Genomic DNA, 16997 nt, shown 5'->3' with positions numbered 1-16997 from the left:
ATCAAGGATTCTGAGCGGCATTTCGTACTCAGGTACCGCGATTGTCTACACAAGTACATCCATGATGAGATGGATTTCCTGGACATCTCTTCGTTTGGCGTTTCCTATCGATACGCTATCAAGATCGAGCAGAAATTTAAACGGAAGAAGCAAGACTTTGGGTCTGTGAATTCGAAGCAAGGGAAAGGCACCCCCAAACCGCAGAACAAAGGACAAAGCCAAGGCAAGGCAACCGGGACAACCCGCCGAAACCACAAGCAAAGAACAATAGGGAAATGGTGTGAGTTCCATAAGAGCCCCACTCACAACACAAGTGAGTGTCGAGTTAAGCAGTCACTGGTGGCCAAGCTAAAGGCTTCCGAATTAGATGCATGTTTTGACTCTGAGTCATAGACCAAGAAGGGGAATGACAAGGGAAGCAGATTATTGATGCAAACCCTAGTGCCATTATTGCCACCACCAAGATCCAGAAGGATGAGCTCGAAGATCTAGAGGAGGGGGAGCAGCGCTTCCACTCACAAATGTGGGTGAAGAGTTCTCCATTGCAATTCATTGTAGACAGCGGAAGCCAAAAGAACCTCATTTCAACAAAGGTCGTGAAGCGATTGGGTCTACCAACCACGCCACACCCGCAGCTGTACACCATCGAGTGGCTTCACCAAGGGCAAGATCTTCGCGTCAGCCAACAATGTTGCCCTCCCTACAGCATCAAGCCCTTCACAGATGAGGTACTGTGTGATGTTGCTTCTCTTGAAGTTTGTGATGTATTATTAGGCCAACCATACTTGTGAAAGCGGCATGTTGTGTATGAGTCTAGGCCTCGCACTGTTATTATTACTTTAGGCAATAAGTTGTACAGCATACCGGAGGTAGCACCGCCTACCACCATTTATTTGATCGCTGGGAAGCAATGCAGTAAGATCATTTCCCAGATTGGGAAATTTGTTTTCTTTATGATTCGCCCTCAGGGCAAGAAGAAAATTGTGGCCATGGCCTCCAGATAATGCTCCTCGATACAGCAGCAGCAGATGGACAAGGTTGTGGAGGAGTACAGGGGCATCTTCACCTCACCCACAGGGGTACCTCTACACTGTCAGGTCAAATACTCCATCGCTCTGACCCCAGGCGCGTCGCTACCCAATGGACCAATATATCGACGCTCGGTTCTGGAGAACGATGAAATCAAGAGGCAAATTAAGGAGTTGTTGCAAAAAGGGCACATCAAGCCAAGTCCATCACCCTGTGGGAACCTGATTGTGTTAGTACAGAAGAAGCACAGAACCTAGAGACTTTGTATTGACTATCGGGCACTGAACCAGACCATTGTCCGAAATGGGTATCTAATCCCACGGATTGATGACCTTCTAGACCAACTCAAGGGGGCCAAATATTTCAGCAATATTGACTTGAAGTCTGGTTATCACCAGGGACTGATCGAACGCTCTGATGTGTGGAAGACTGCCTTCAAATCCAAGAAGGCTTTTTTGAATGGTTGGTCGTGCCTTTCGAGTTATGAATGCCCCCGCAACCTTCATGACGCTGATGGACGACATGTTGCAACCCTTCACCAACTCACTCGTGGTGGTGTATTTGGATGACATTCTTATCTTCAGCCAGAGTTGGAAAGAGCACCTCCATCATATTCGACAGGTCCTCCAAACCCTACGGCAACACAAGTTGTGTGTCAATTTGGAGAAATGCATTTTTAGTATGACCCAGGTTCAATATCTGGGGTACATCATTGATGAACGGGGTGTGCATGTCAACCCAGCCAAGAAACAAGTCATTCGGGATTGGCCAGCCCCAACCACTCTAATAGAACTCCGCAGCTTTCTGGGTCTTGCCAACTTCTACCGCAGGTTCTTGTTGTGTTCTCTGATATCACTTGGCCTTTGAGTCAAGTCACCAAGGGAGGAGCAAAAGCAAAGTTCTTTTGGCTTGAATCCCAACAGAAGGCATTTGCAGAGTTGAAGCATCGCCTCTACTCTGCACCAGTACTCACATTACCAGACCTACAGCAACCATTTTAGATCGAGACAGATGCCTTTGACTATGCTATTGGTGCAGTTCTTACTCAGCAGGGGCATCTAGTGGCATATCACAGTGAGACACTTTTAGACACAATCCGAAAGTATCCCACCTATGACAAAGATGTATTCCATTGTGCATTCTGGGGAAAAAACAGTCACCCACACAAACCATCGACCCCTGCAGTTCATACAAACACAGGGGAAGTTGCAGAATGATCGTCATCAGAAATGGTCCACATACATGCAACAGTTCCATTTGAACATTAAGTACAAGAAGGGCAGCTCCAACAATGTTGCAAACTGCCTCAGCCAACCGTCGTTCATGGCGCTAACCACTGTGCTTGACTCTTGGGTGGCCACATCTTTACAAGAGCGATCCAGAATTCGGCAACACATACCAGACGCTCTTGGAAGGCAAGCACGTTCCAAATTTTCACCTCCAGGATGCATTGTTATGCCACATGGGACACCTTTGTGTTTCTTCAAGCAAGCGTGCCAAGATGATTTGGGAAGCGCACTACAGTGGGCTGGATGGACATTTCGGGGTAGAGAAAACAATGGCAATGTTGCAAAAGTATTTTTATTGGCCGAACCTTTGACAAGATGTTGGAAAATACATCAAATCCTGCACTGCCTGCACCATTGCCAAACCAACCATCAAAAAGCAAGGCCTATAGACTCCTCTGCCTACTAGTCGACCTTAGGAATCCATCTCCATGGATTACATGTCAGACCTTCCTTCTACTAAGCATGGCAACGACTGTGTTTTCATGGTCGTCGATAGATTCTCTAAGATGGCCATTATGGTGGCTTGCAAGAAGAGTGTCACAGCTAAAGCCACTGCTAAGCTCTTCTTTGAACGAGTGTGGGTACACTTTGGGATACCACAGTCCATTATCTCAGATCGGGACAACAGGTTCCTAAGTACATTTTGGTCAAGTCTCTAGTCGATCTTGGATAACAAGCTCACTAAGTCCACGGCTTTCCACCCCCAGACTGATGGCCAAACAAAGGTCGTCAACAGGATTATCGTACACATTTTACACGTACAACTCTAAGCATCCACGCACATGGGATGAAAGCCTCCCTTGTGTCCAACACAGCTACAACAGATCTCTCCATAGCTCAACTGGCCACAGCCCCTTTTAGGTGGGATTGGGATTCCAGCCACTATGTCCCATTGATGTGGCCATACCATTTGCAGCGACTCAGGCATATTCGGCTCATGTCCAGTCCGAAGCTGACAAGGCTAACAGCTTCATTGAGCACATTCAGCACATCCGCCAGCAAGGCCATCACATATTGGACAGACCCAATGTTAAGTACAGCAGCGACATGATCAACATCAGGCACCACACAAGTTCTAGGTGGACAACAAAGTTTGGCTACATCTGCAAAAGGAACGCCTCGTTGGGCCCCATCGCAAGCTTCGCCCGCTTCGATATGGGTCATACACCATCACCAAGGTTGTATGGGACAATGCCTTCGAGCTCAGCATTCTACCGTTCCTTGGCCTGAACCCAGTATTCAATGTGGACCGCCTTCGACCATACTTTCCACCATTGTTGGACACATCTAACATTGCAGATAACTCACACCAACGGAGTTAAACCCAGACTACATGGAACAGGCCACAACTAATTGGATCAAGGACACACAGATCAAGAACACTCGCCAACAGAGAATCCAACTATATCGAGTTATCAAAGTGGGCCAACTGCTTCACCAAGGCAAGTGGTTCACTAGGGACCAGGTTCAATAGAAATTTCCTCACCTCATGGAGGCTCTGCACGCAATGGTGACCATTGCTTCCTAAGGAGGGAGGACTGATCCAGGTAGATATTGGTGGCCAGCGGCCTATTCCACATAGACATCTAGTCGATTTCATCAGTTTCCTTGTTTATAGCAACATTTACTATTTTTAGCAATTTTGGGGGTCCTAAACTTCTAGATCATTTTTTACCCCCTAAACGGCGCTATTTTAAGGTCCGCAGCAAGCCCATAACCTGTGGCAAATCCTGTAGTACTCAGAGGGATCTTTCCAACGAGGTATTGCACGCCAAACGGGGATAATATGACCAAGTTACGCCCCTAGGAAGTTGGTTGTCCAACTAACCCCAACAAAGCCCACAAACTCTTGGTGTTCCATCCCCTGGAGTTAGGAGTTTTGATTGTTTAGGGTTTTCCCTTGTTCAATAATAAAAAGGCCCTTGAGCCCCATTATAACACAGCTTAGAGGCATGTAGCCGCCACATCTCTTCTCAGAGATAAGCTACCATCACCCAAGCTAGTTTATTTCTATTTTTGTATGTAAGCATATTTCAGTTCTTTGATATTAATGAAATGAAGTTTAATTTTTTATGCATCTCTATGTTTATGTGTATATCTGTATTTTGTTGTGTTCCTGCATAAGTTCGGATCACTAAAGACTTTGAGCCAAATGATGTTTATGTAACTCCTATTGATGATCCCATTTCTAGCAATGGCAATGAGTTTGATCATGTTGATCAGTAGTTTGTAGTAGGCTAGTGGGCCAATAGGTTGTAACAAGGGTTTTGGGCTCTAAAGGCCATTTAAAGACTCATTTATTATGTATTTTGTTGATGATATGTATTGCACTTAGTGCCATTTTAATATACTTACCCTTACAAGGCATAGATGAGCAAACTTTGCATATTTTGTCTTTAACGGTTTGGAATCTTAAAATTATTGTTTTCATTAAAAATTAATTATTTTATGTATTTCTTTAAAAATTGGTTCATTGAATCCAATTCGATCCAATTTCGGTTCTGTTTCAAAACCTAATTTGATAGGACTAGGAGGTCGATTCAAAGCCCAATTCTAATTTTAAAAACTATGTGTATATCACATAGATAACAACCACAAGCCAATTGTCAATTGGGTTTATTTTGAGTGGTTGGGAGGAATGATTATTATCCTCCCCACCTAGGTTCAATTCCTGCAAGAGACATAATGAGCTCATATTGAGTATATTGTTATAATGGCTTTGGACCTTATTGTTAAATGGCCTTGAGCCCTAAAGAATATCCTAATCTTACCTACAAGTTGGAGGGTGGAGTACTTTATTACACGTATAATAAAAAGAAATAAATAAATAATTAAGCAAACCACAAAACAAAGATGACCCACAAGGAAACCAAAAAGATCAACAATGATAGTTCACTTAGATGAAAACCACAAGCCAAAGAGGGTCCACAACGCATTGCACGGAAAACATGAATGATTTAATCACCGATATGGAGGGAAGATGTTATCGCATAACCTTGAGGGATTGTGTTGAGTTTGTAGCCTGGAAGGTGGTTTTGCATGGATCAAGTGCCATGACATGCAGTGAACCACCTCAATTATCTTCTACGGCAATTATTTAATGAATTCCCTTGGTCGGGACTTTAGACAGCGATTTAATTTAATTGTTAGTTACCTTTTTCTAAAAAGGTGAAGTCAGTGATAGATTAAGTCATAGTTGTTGATCTCAATGAGTCAAGATCTAATCTCAACAGTTGAGATTAGGGTTTGAGCATTTTAAATAGGGAATTTGAGCCATAAAAGACATATATCAAGTGGCACGAGTTGGATAAGCAATGAAGCATAGTAAAATGGTCAGTGAGAGTGAGAAAGAGCTAGGTCAAGCTAGCAAGAAGCGAGATCAAAGCAAGTTCAAATAGAAGAGGGTCAATTTACTCTTGGGTCATGTAGGTTGAGTTCCTTGTGCACAGAAGAGCTTCTACTGGGCCGCACGTGTGGGTCATACAATGGTTAAATGAGGGTTGAGATCAATGTGATTTGCTATGTAAACTGCCAAAGAATTTTCTTGTAAGTCTATTGTAAAAAAATATTTCTCTTGAAATTGAATAAGAAGCCCAACGTTTGGTAGTTTTCCCTACACTGTGGTTTTCAGGGTAGGTTTGTGTCATTTCATTGCATGTGATTGGTTTCATGTGAGATTTTGCTTCCGCTATTTATTTGGTTAAATAACCTAGAATATTTGTTGTTACAAATCAAACTAGATAATATTGTTTGTTTCTATTATGTGAATATTTGTTGAACTACAAATGTGTAACTGGGTTATGAGAAATTAACATGTTGTACCACAAAGCCAACTTCCATGATGACAACGCTACAATGAAGTATATATGAATTCAACAAGTAAATACATATTATTCATAGATAAGTCATTAATTACTCAAATGGTCATGAGCCAAACATGAGATCTCTCCCCCCCAAGCTAAGGAGGTCATGAGTTTGCCTCTCTTGATCTCCTTGAAGTTAGGCTCCATTATTAGAGTGACCGTTTACCTTGTTTGCTCTCCATGGATCATGAGTTAGTACTCCAAGGATTTTCTAATAGATTTCCTTGGAAAATAAGTACATATTAATTCAACATATAGATATGTAACATTCTGACATTCAAAAAAAAAGTCTCCATTCAATTTGTTAATCTGTTTGCAACTAGTTCCAGCCTCATCGAAACAAGTCTTCATCCTTCGGAGACAATATTTTAGAGAGATGAACATGTAACATATCACGTATTACATATTTTCCTTGTGAGGAAAAAACATATCATGCATTACCAACTCAATAGTTAATCAAGAGTTGGATCTTAGCCCAAAGGGATCACTTCCTACCAGCTCAACCACGGAGCCTGACCCCAAGAGTGTCAACAAAATTGAACCCGTGACCTCTCAATAGCAAAGGTGTTTTAATGACAGAGACTCGACGCAAGATCCAATCAATGTTACTTAATTCCAATCAATGTCTCTAACCATTTTTAGATCCAACTTCAAGTTACCATTCCTATGAGTTTGGTTCTTTCATTACCTCGTGATTCCTTTTGCAGATCAATTACTATTGCAATAGATTTGCAAATGTTTCTTGACCCCCTTGTTATTAGAGCAAATTAATCTGTAAATTTTCATACAAATAGATATTTTCCTCAACAAGGATTTGAACCTTATTAGGTTGAGGGTATCATGAGTGAAATGTGGTAAGGAAACAATAAAACTTACTGGGCAGATATTTTCATAAATGAGCATGCTATTAGTGGAAGACGCAAGATCTTCAAGACCACCCTTCTTGTCTTATCACCAACCAATTTCTGCCATTACAAATATTTAGGGGTGAATCTTTCATTAAATAATTGCAAAGTATAGTAAAATAGGACGGGAGGGGTTTCAACTTGCATATTATTATGATCTTGACACAAGATCTTCAAGACCACCCTTCTTGTCTGATCACCGACCAATTTCTGCCATTACAAACATTTAGGGGTGAATCTTTCATTAAATAATTGCAAAGTATAGTAAAATAGGATGGAAGGGGTTTCAACTTGCATATTTTATGATCTTTTAAGTGTTTCTGATGTCCCAAATGAGTTCCTAATTCGTTATGTACAAACATATCTTGACTCAGATATAACAATTAGAAGTAAAATCTATTGAATTAAACATCCTACTTAAATCCAACAGCAGTCATTGAAATTTCTCAGATCTAACTTCCCATTAACTTACCATTCCAATGCGATTCCTTGTGCAAATCAATTACAATTGCACTATATTTGCAAACATTTTTTGACCCCTTGTTACTAGAGAAAATTAGTAAAAGAAACCATATACAAGAAACATATATTTCCCTCTAGGTAAAAGTTGAACCTTTATTGGATTAAGGCATCATGAGTGAATTCTGAAATATGGAAAGGAAGCGACTAAACTGACTAAACAGATATTTCCATAAATGAGCATCCTATCAGTGGAAGACACAAGATATTCAAAAACACTCTTTTGCTCTTATCACCTATCCATTTCTGTTATAACTAAATTTTGGGTGAACCTTTAATTCCAAAAACCTAATACATTCAAGCAAAACAGTCTCTTCTTCTCACGGCAGATTCAGTGTCAATATTCTATCACCCTAGTAGTTTTCCTTTCTCTATGATCCCCACCTTTTCATATGGGAGACTCTTATTTTCTAGTGCCAAAGGTGCCAAATCTAGTAAAATGGGGTGAGGAGAGTTTCAACTTACTTGCATATCATTATGATCTTTTAAATGTCACACCTATCCCAAATAAGTTATTAATTGCTCGATATTGGCAAGCTCTACAAACTGAAGTATGCATATAACTAGCTTTTAAGCATTTGTAGCTTGTAAAAGCTAAAATCGAGCAGTTTCTATTATCTTATTTTAATTTTTTTGTAATTTTCTGAAGGAAATATTTTTCAAAAATTAGAAAATAAATAGAAGGAACTGGAAGATAGGAGTATACCCCTCCCTAATGCAATTCCTTTGCGGGAGTAAACAGCAAAATCCTGTGGAAGTTTAAGCTTAATATATCTAGCTTGCAGAAACTAATATCAAGCGGCTTCTGTTATCTTATTTATGTTTCTCTGTGATTTTCTCAAGTAAATGTTCTATAAAAATAAGATAATAAAAAAACAATTGGAACATAAGAGTATACCTCTCTACACCATTCCTTTGATGGAGTAAACAGCTAAATTCTGTGGCAGTTTTATCAGCAACACCATAAATTCCACAAGTCTCTCTTCTCAAACCAGCTGGAACTAAATGCTGCAGATCAACATGTGCAGAAAATTTAATGTCGTGACCATAGTGAGTCTAATAGAATTCTAACCAATCTTATGACCAATATATATAAAAAATAACGATCACAAGGACTTCCAAATATAAACTGAATGAATGTCACACTATGCTTCAATATTTAACTCCGCTGAAGGATGCAATCATAACAAATACAAAAATTACTCTTCACAAGCAAAAGAGATCAATTACATACAGAAGCCATACTGCTATGTCTTTGAAATCAATATAAATCTGATCATCTTATACTCATTTCTATAATATTAGGCATGTTGCAGAATGCAATCACAAGGGCATCCGAATATGCATTTACTATTGGGCATATAGGGTCATCCTTCCAATGTATTGTGGGTACTTCAGTAAGCTTTGAATATGGTCCAGATATGGCACAATGATTACGAAGGAGGAAACCCTTACAAGAATCAGTGTCACAATCAGGGACGAGGAAAACCCTTACTGTAGAACCAAAAATAGTAAACTATGGTTCTTACACATATTTAACAACTGAGTAACTGAGAAGACTATGTATATTCCAGCAAATCAAAATCTGAGTTTCTCGGAGTTTTAACTAACTCAAAAAGGAACAAGGAAAGCAACTATCTACAAGCACAGTTATTAGCTTTACAGAAAGATTTCACTCAATTTTGAAAATATAAAATACATTTCAGAATATATAATCCAATCCCATAATGTAGGTCATTTGAGCATGCTAATTTCTAAAATAAGGTCAAGGCAGATAGTTTCCAAAACATCAGGATTAGAAGATCGCCTAATATTCAAAGTGTAGTCTGGACCTTCAAGCATGATTAAACGAAGGAACAAGTCCATCACTGCAAAAGGTTATATGTGCTCAACTATTGTACAGGCATAGAACTAAGATTCACTATCAGAAAATGTTGACAATTAGCTGAATACCTGTTGTATTAAACCAAGGTACAAGTCCATAACTGCAAAGAGCTTTTCAAATGTTCAGCTATTGTCTAGACATATACATAGTATTAATATTCACTATCAGAACATATAGAACAGAGCTGAATAGCACAACAACCACAGCCATTGCAAACTACATTGAAAGAAGTAGCAACATTAAAGTTTACCATCATGCAGCATCAACATTAACTTACAAAGCAAGGGCAGTAGAATCTAATATCATCATGACTCTATGAATCATATATCCAATTATGACAACTCTTAGAGACGAAATAAGTACTAATGTAAATGTATATAATGCTTTACATAGATAATGCTCCTTTACACAAGTCTGTGAAAAATCAAACCAGGTTATAAATAATCCTGATAAAATACTTTTAATGACCAGAAGTCTCAAACAACTTTAGAGTTAATCCTCATTGGCAAATTAAAACAATGTATTGTGTAAAGTAATACTACAAGGAACTGAACGAGAAAGCTGACTGTTAGCGGAAACTGGGAATTCAACTGGAGCCAGGTAAGCTGCTGTTGTTAGAACAATCTGAAGGAACCATTACTGAATCTAAACAAACTTTATAATTAGTTTTTTCCTTTACTTACTTTTTGTAAAAAATTTGAGATATGGCATTGTCCACATCTGGATAAAAACTGGAAGACTGATATCTAAGTTTATCCTGGAATTCAACTTTTCTGTCCTTTTGAAGATGAGAATTGACCTAATGTCAGACCACATTTTGAACTATAACAGGACTGTAAGTGGATCTGAAGACTGATACTACATCTTTTTATACTATGTGCCTTTGGTGCCTGAAAAATGGGCTCCATATTCTTCTTTGAATATGAAATGCATTTTTCTCCTTAGAAAAGAAAAAGTAATACTTTCACTAAAGCATTTATAGACCCCAACCAATGCTAATCAATGCTTTATACATTGCCCAAGGTTTATCAGATTGCAACCAGAACCTGCCATCTTGTAGATAACTGCACATGCTCAAACAGTCTTATTGTATTTACTGCCTAGAGTCTAAACCTATTGTAAATTGTCTCCCAGGATGGTGACACCGAAATTATTGAGCTTACCATATAACAATTTCAAGCATGTTACAATGTCATTTTAAAATCAGTTAAAATCCACCCCAAAGAAAGAAAGATCGCAAAAATACAGTCATCAAATATTTCATGCCTGAACCAACTTTAGATTACTCCTCATTGACAAATTATTAATTAAACAATTTTTTGCATAAAATAATACTTTCACAGTCCACTAAAAGCGTTTATAAATCACAACCAATGCTAGTCAATGCTTTACAAATTGCCCAGGGTTCATCATATTGCAACCAGAACCCCACTATCTTACAGATAACTGCAAATGCTCAAAGTCTTTGACGTATATTTACTGTCTAGAGATAGACAGTAATTCTAAATCGTCTCCCGGGATGGCTCAAACAATATTACTGAGCTCACAATATAACAATTTTACGCATGTCACGTTGTCATTTTGAGTATATAATAAAAACGAAAAAATACACTGCCAAGCAAGAGAGATCACACAAATACAGTCTTTCAATCTCTCATGCCTGGATTCCTCAACTTTTCCCAGCTGCCACCAACAGCTAACATTCCACTAATGATTACCATCAAAGAACTGGTATTAAGTAGAACCATAAATTTTAGATCAGAAAGATTACCTTTCATGCGGCTATGTGTTCTGAACCCTTTGCAGTGTGAAAAGTAAAGAACTTCATCTCCACTTTCACCAAGCGCTCTCTTGCACCAAAAACTCTCCAATTAAATATATGAAATGGTAGATAATTAAAAGATACAAACGACCTGACAACCCAAAATCTTTATTCATATTTTTTGCGCCAGCATAATAGGGCCAGTCCAAATCACATATTATGGTACAAATCACTATTTACACAAATTTTATAATTAAGATTATTCCAATGGAAGTAATTAGGCCAAAACTGCAGTTACTTCACGACAGCGTGTAATCTTTGAATATAGAACATATACAGGTGCATAAATTCACCTGGTGGCTAACACTCTCAACTGAAGACATGGTATAAGGGACTTGGTCAAGCAATGCATAAAATACTGGAGCATTCCAAGATGGTCCTTCCATTGCCAGTGTTGGTCCTCAAAATGCAGACTTGATGATTTCATCAAAAATGATGTCTATGGATACATCAAAAACAAACTCTTCCTTATGGTACAACCATTCCTCAAAATAGGATTCATTGGCAAGAAAAAACAACGAAACAAGCCACCAGTAGCAAGTTCACCTTGTGGTAATTCCCTTCTACGCTGGTCTATTAAAAGATCTGGGCTCTTCAAGAACGTCCTTGCTTACCTGAAAAATACATAACCATAAACGACTAAATTGCAAAACAATAATTCCAGAGATGTGAATACTAATGTATATACTACAACAGCAAATACTATGTTGGAAACGGATCCAACCAATAGTCAATGTTTCTTCCCAATTTACATAAATGAACTCGAATCCATCATAGATAAAAGGGAAAGCAGGTGCAGTCTTTAGCCTACCATGATCATTCAGAAGTGAAAGCATCCACGTAATGCTCCTTTGATTTTGGTAAAGGCAGCTCCCTAAACCATTCATGATTGAGAGCTTCCTCTGAACTTATCCGCTGCAATTTAAATACATAATTCTATGAGCATAGAAAACTATAACAAAATTGAAATAACACAATCTGGATCCCTAAACCATGCAAAATACATTCATTGCTAGCCGTAATTGAATAATTAATCAAGCAGTCACCTTGTCAGGATCATAGGTAAGAAGATGATTAATGAGGTCAAATCCAGCCTCCGATAAAGTTGGCCTCGCAGAAAAGGAGACCGCCGGAAACTTTTCACGGAGTTTATTGTACCTGTAATAATTCATGAACAATACATTTAAAGTGTACTTCAATGTTGTAAACAAACATAACTAAGGGGTTTCGATTATGAATATTACTTCCATGGTACTAGAATATAGCCCCGACAACAGTAAATGTACTTAACTGCTTTACAAATTAATAATTAACACACTTGAATTGAAAAAACCATTAGTGTAATTCATTATCCATACAAGTTGTTGTCACTTATTTAAAATTTGAAAAATGTGGTTGATTGATCAAATATAAGGTGGAAAATGTCAGTCACTTACGGTTGTTTCAAAAAGTTGCACTTCACTCCTGTCAAAGTAACAAAATCAAGCCATATCTTCTCATTTGGAGTCCCTAAGGTCCTGAATATCTGCAAGAACAACAGGCCACTGAACACTTTAATAAAGAAATACTGACCGGCAAATGAGTGGCATTCCAAGAAATAAACATGTTCAAAATTTAAATCTAAACCAACAGGATTTGTTGATGAATACTTTGTCTAGTTGATCTATTTCACTCTTTCCCCTAAACAGAGGCTCTTTTGCTAAAAGCTCTGCCATAATACAACCAACAGACCACATATCCACAGCAGTTGAGTATTTTTTTGCTCCCAAAAGAAGCTCAGGTGCTCTACAGAGATCCACATAAAGATGGAACAATCAGTTTTTACTCTGAATCTAGTAGGCACTGGAAAAATAGCTATGACAAAATTAGAACAATTTTACAAAGCACACAACAAAATAGCCCTTCGCTCATTTCAGAGAAACAGGAAATCAAAAATAATGTACACCAATTTTGAACTCTCTCCAGCCTATAAAGCACCAGCTAATTACTGCAGCCACTCACTAACAAATGGAAGATAATTACTACAATGCATGAACAACGTGAAAATTAGAAGTTTGACGACAATACCTGTACCATAACGTAACTACCATATGAGTATAAGTTTTCAATGGACTGCCATATTGACGAGCCATACCAAAGTCACACATCTTTAAATCCCCCTTATTGTTCAAGAGAAGATTCGATGTCTTCAGATCCCTGTCCAATAGCAAGTCAAAAAAATCTTAATTTTGAAATTACTCCAAATTCATAACATTAAGAGTTCATGTCAATTCCGAATTCAAAGAAATGAATAATCTGCCAAAGCTGCGTAATTCAAATTCCAATTTAATTCCCTCTAGTAAAATGTATTAAAAAATAGGAAATTATTGACAAATAAAATGTTGAAATGTAGCTTTAAAGGTTATTATGCATTGGTCAAGTGCCATGGCATGCAGTGAATCACCAAAATTCTCTCACAGCAGAATTAATTAAATATTTCCTAAGTTTGGACCTTAAGCATGGAAGCAATATTTAATTTTTTTATTTTGTTGGCCACTTTTTTATAAAGTTAAAGTTAAAAGGTCAACGAAAGATTATATGGTCACCGTTGATCTCAAGTGTGGAGGTGCAATCTCAGCCCTCCATCATTTTGGAGAATAGGTCAGAAAATTATAAAAGAGGGAAAGGGACTGTTGGAGAAATCAGTTCAATTTGGCACAAGAGTTGGACATTCAGCAGTGACAAGAGATCGAAGTGATAGCAGAGTTTGGATCAACGAAGAGGCTGAAAGAACGAAGAGGCTATCTTTCAGGGGCAGCAAATAGACTTGTGGAGACCGAGATATCAGGCCAACGGCCGTACAAGTCGATTTCATTGAGCAGAGATCAAGCCGATTTGGGCAATTAGTTTAAGCTGAAGAAGACTGAATTGTGCATTGATTAGCTGGGCCATACAGGCTGATTTGCATGTAAGCGTACAGCTATTCTCTTGTTGGGTCGAAATGCTGAAATTTCTTAGTAATTTGCTGCTGTAAAATTCATGAAAATGGTTATAATCAATCTTCTGAAGCTGAATCAAGAGCCCATGTTTGCTGGTTTTCACCACATTGGGGTTTACAGAGTAAAAACTGTGTCAAATAATTTATGTGCTTGGTTTTCTGTTTTATTTCTGGTGTGCATAACTGAGTTCTGAACCCAGAGTATTTTTTGTTATAAATTTTCAGATCAGAAGAAATTAGCTTTTATTTCTATTCTTGGAATCTAACATGAAATATGATAATCTGATCTGGGTTCAAGAAAACTAACATAAATTTAAAAATAATAATAATAAAAAATTTCAAAAAAAACTCATCAGGCAATACGTCACCTGTGCAAAACCCAATTGTCATGGAGGTAACTGACACCCTCTAGAAGTTGCAGCATCAGGCTTTTAATTTCACTCAAGCTGAAAGGCTGTTTCATTGACTCCATAAAACCCTTCAGGTCGTGCTCCATATACTCCATCACCATAAATATGTCATCTAAATCGTTGCTGCCTACAACTACTTCCTTTACATTAACAACACAGGGATGATGCAATGACAACAAAACATTTATTTCCCTCAAGGCAGACATTGGAAAACCATCTCTCTCTCTTTCCATTTTTACCTTTTTCAATGCAACAATCTCACCAGATTTAATATCCCTAGCTCGATATACTACACCATATGTTCCCTCGTTTATCCTGTTAAGTTTCATAAACTCGTCGACACTCCTGCAACCTTGCAACATATCAATCCTCCTACCTACCGGCACAGCCGATAGACATGGCGACACTGGGGTAGCAGGAGTCAGTATCACATGGGATTCCGATCCACAAAACTCATTTTCAAAAACATCTTCCTTATCCAAATCCAGAGACTGTCTGTGATCGAACTCGCAATCATTGCAGCGCTCAATTTTTCCTGCTCCACAACTGCCACCCGCCTGCCCTCCATCGCTGTCAGAACACAAAGAACTTACTTGCAATCCATCCAATTGACAAATGATCGATTCTTGAGAATCTGAAGACAGAGAATTACATCCACCTCCACTCAGAACAGAAGAAATCCTCACTCTGTCTTTCTCTTGGTTCTTGCAGGGGCTGTCAATGTCAACCCAGCGCGAAACCGCAATGTTTGGCCTAGTAGAGTCGTCTGTTTCATCTGGTCCACCCCGATCCGAGGAAAGCCTCGCTTTCTTCCTATATTGACCGTTGCATGGGCTGTCGACGTCAGCCCAGCGCGATGCTGCAATATTCGGCAACACAAACACGTCCTCTTTGTCAGAAGAATTGGGGGTTACAATGATCTCTCCTGCTTTACCCTCGACCACCGACAATGGACGATCATCTTCAGTGTTAGGAGAACATAAATTTTTCCTCTTTCTCGTTAAATCTCGTTTCCGCACCTCGCTGCAACCATTAGAAAGAGAATTGAAGGTGTAACCAACATCTTCAGCGCTACTTCCACTAGATATCTCCCCTAACTCCTTATCAACATCAACGGAGCGAGAATTAATCAGACTAGGTGAACGGCACCAGTCACGTTTGAACGATTCCCTGTCATCCTTAACCCTGGCCACTCCATTTTCTCTAGCCCCGATTGGGGAATTCACTCCATTTTCTCTGGCCCTAAATGGGGCATTCATTCCATTTCCTCTAACCCTACCTTGGGCATTCAATCCATTTTTACTTAACCTGCTATAGATATTTCCCATGGTTTTATATTCGGCATGCTTAGAGTCCCTTCGTTTGTAATTGTATTCGCCATCGCTAAAACAGAGTAACGAAGAGCGGTGAGAAGAAGTGTGGACCCTGGCGGATGCCATCGACTCTTTGCCCTCTTTGTTGAGTTTACGACCAGAAGAAAAATCCATGCAATTAATAAAATTCCAAGCAGGAAAAACTGTCAACTTACTTTGAACTTACGGATCTTGCCTGAATTGTTCGAAGGCAGGATAATCCTGGCGATCGCACAGTGTCCGTCCTGCTCAAGTCATTGCGTTACATTGTTCTATGCGATAGGCTATTCAATCGTGACATTGTTTAGTATTATTTATTATTAATTATTCAATCGTGACATTGTTTAATATTATTTATTATTAATTTTTACACCGGTCTAAGTGGGAGTATACTTTTTCTCGTTAATCTTTTTATTATTTATCAGTCATTATCCAGATCAAGATCGTAGAAATCGATTTATCCGTTTGAATTTTTATTATTTAAAACTTGATTGTAATTTTTTATTTAGTGTAATGTTTTAGGCTATTTAATTGTATAATATTATTACTAGCATTTGTACCAGAAGTTGCAAAGGACACGCCATAAGACATAAATTGAGGAACAATCCCGACATAGGAATGGGAAAATCTACATAAGATGCAGATATGTAGCATAAATGAAATTCTAAAGATCTATAAATTGAAGTTGATTTAGGGTGCCTAAGTCTATTTATTTTTTTTAATTATTGAATTAATATTGCATATAAATCTCATAAAAATCAACCAACATATAATTGAGGGCTCTGATCTCTAAGTTTTACTTTGGGTCATTAACATGGTAATGCCCTGTCTCAACCACTAAACCACATAACAACAAACAAAAGACTGCAAAATGTTACGATCATTACTATAGTAAACACAATGACTCTACACACAAGAATTTATTCTTTACTCGAAAAGAATATTG

The 16997-nt window shown here is 38.5% G+C and overlaps 1 protein-coding gene across 6 annotated transcripts; it reads right to left on the bottom strand.

Moving 5' to 3' along the window:
• Nucleotides 1-7077: 7077 nt before the first annotated feature.
• On the bottom strand, nt 7078-16339 carry LOC149218385 (cyclin-dependent kinase G-1-like). Of its 6 annotated transcripts, none has more exons than XR_016249158.1 (11): nt 14658-16339; nt 13380-13508; nt 12962-13097; nt 12749-12837; nt 12359-12470; nt 12124-12227; nt 11859-11926; nt 11262-11751; nt 8504-8613; nt 7232-7296; nt 7078-7146 (listed from the first exon to the last, which is right to left on the bottom strand). XR_016249158.1 is itself a non-coding variant. In XM_089383932.1 (7 exons), exons 1-6 carry the CDS (start codon nt 16184-16186, stop codon nt 12129-12131), a joined length of 2094 nt encoding a protein of 697 aa, XP_089240058.1. In that variant the 5' UTR covers nt 16187-16339; the 3' UTR covers nt 11679-11926; nt 12124-12128. The 6 variants fall into 6 exon arrangements, 1 of the variants encoding a protein (XP_089240058.1); XR_016249156.1 differs by having other exon boundaries at nt 7078-7296; nt 11262-11403; nt 11606-11751; XR_016249157.1 differs by having other exon boundaries at nt 7078-7296; nt 11262-11340; nt 11606-11751.
• Nucleotides 16340-16997: the final 658 nt, after the last annotated feature.

Source organism: Pinus tabuliformis, chromosome Q (assembly GCF_031772625.1).
Source record: "Pinus tabuliformis cultivar Carrire ecotype Pingquan chromosome Q, CPIR1, whole genome shotgun sequence".
Classification (NCBI taxonomy): domain Eukaryota; kingdom Viridiplantae; phylum Streptophyta; class Pinopsida; order Pinales; family Pinaceae; genus Pinus; species Pinus tabuliformis.
The sequence above is the reverse complement of the archived record's forward strand: the minus strand, read 5'-3'. Positions and strand labels throughout refer to the sequence as shown.

Bases quoted from the DNA above. Each gene is read 5' to 3' on its own strand.
- LOC149218385 (XM_089383932.1), bottom strand. From the start codon at position 16,186: ATGGATTTTTCTTCTGGTCGTAAACTCAACAAAGAGGGCAAAGAGTCG. The intron at 13,098-13,379 runs GTATTGTCGTCA...GGATCTCTGTAG, and splicing joins GTAGTTACGTTATGGTACAG to AGCACCTGAGCTTCTTTTGG. The intron at 12,471-12,748 runs GTAAGTGACTGA...GAATTATTACAG, and splicing joins TGCAACTTTTTGAAACAACC to GTACAATAAACTCCGTGAAA.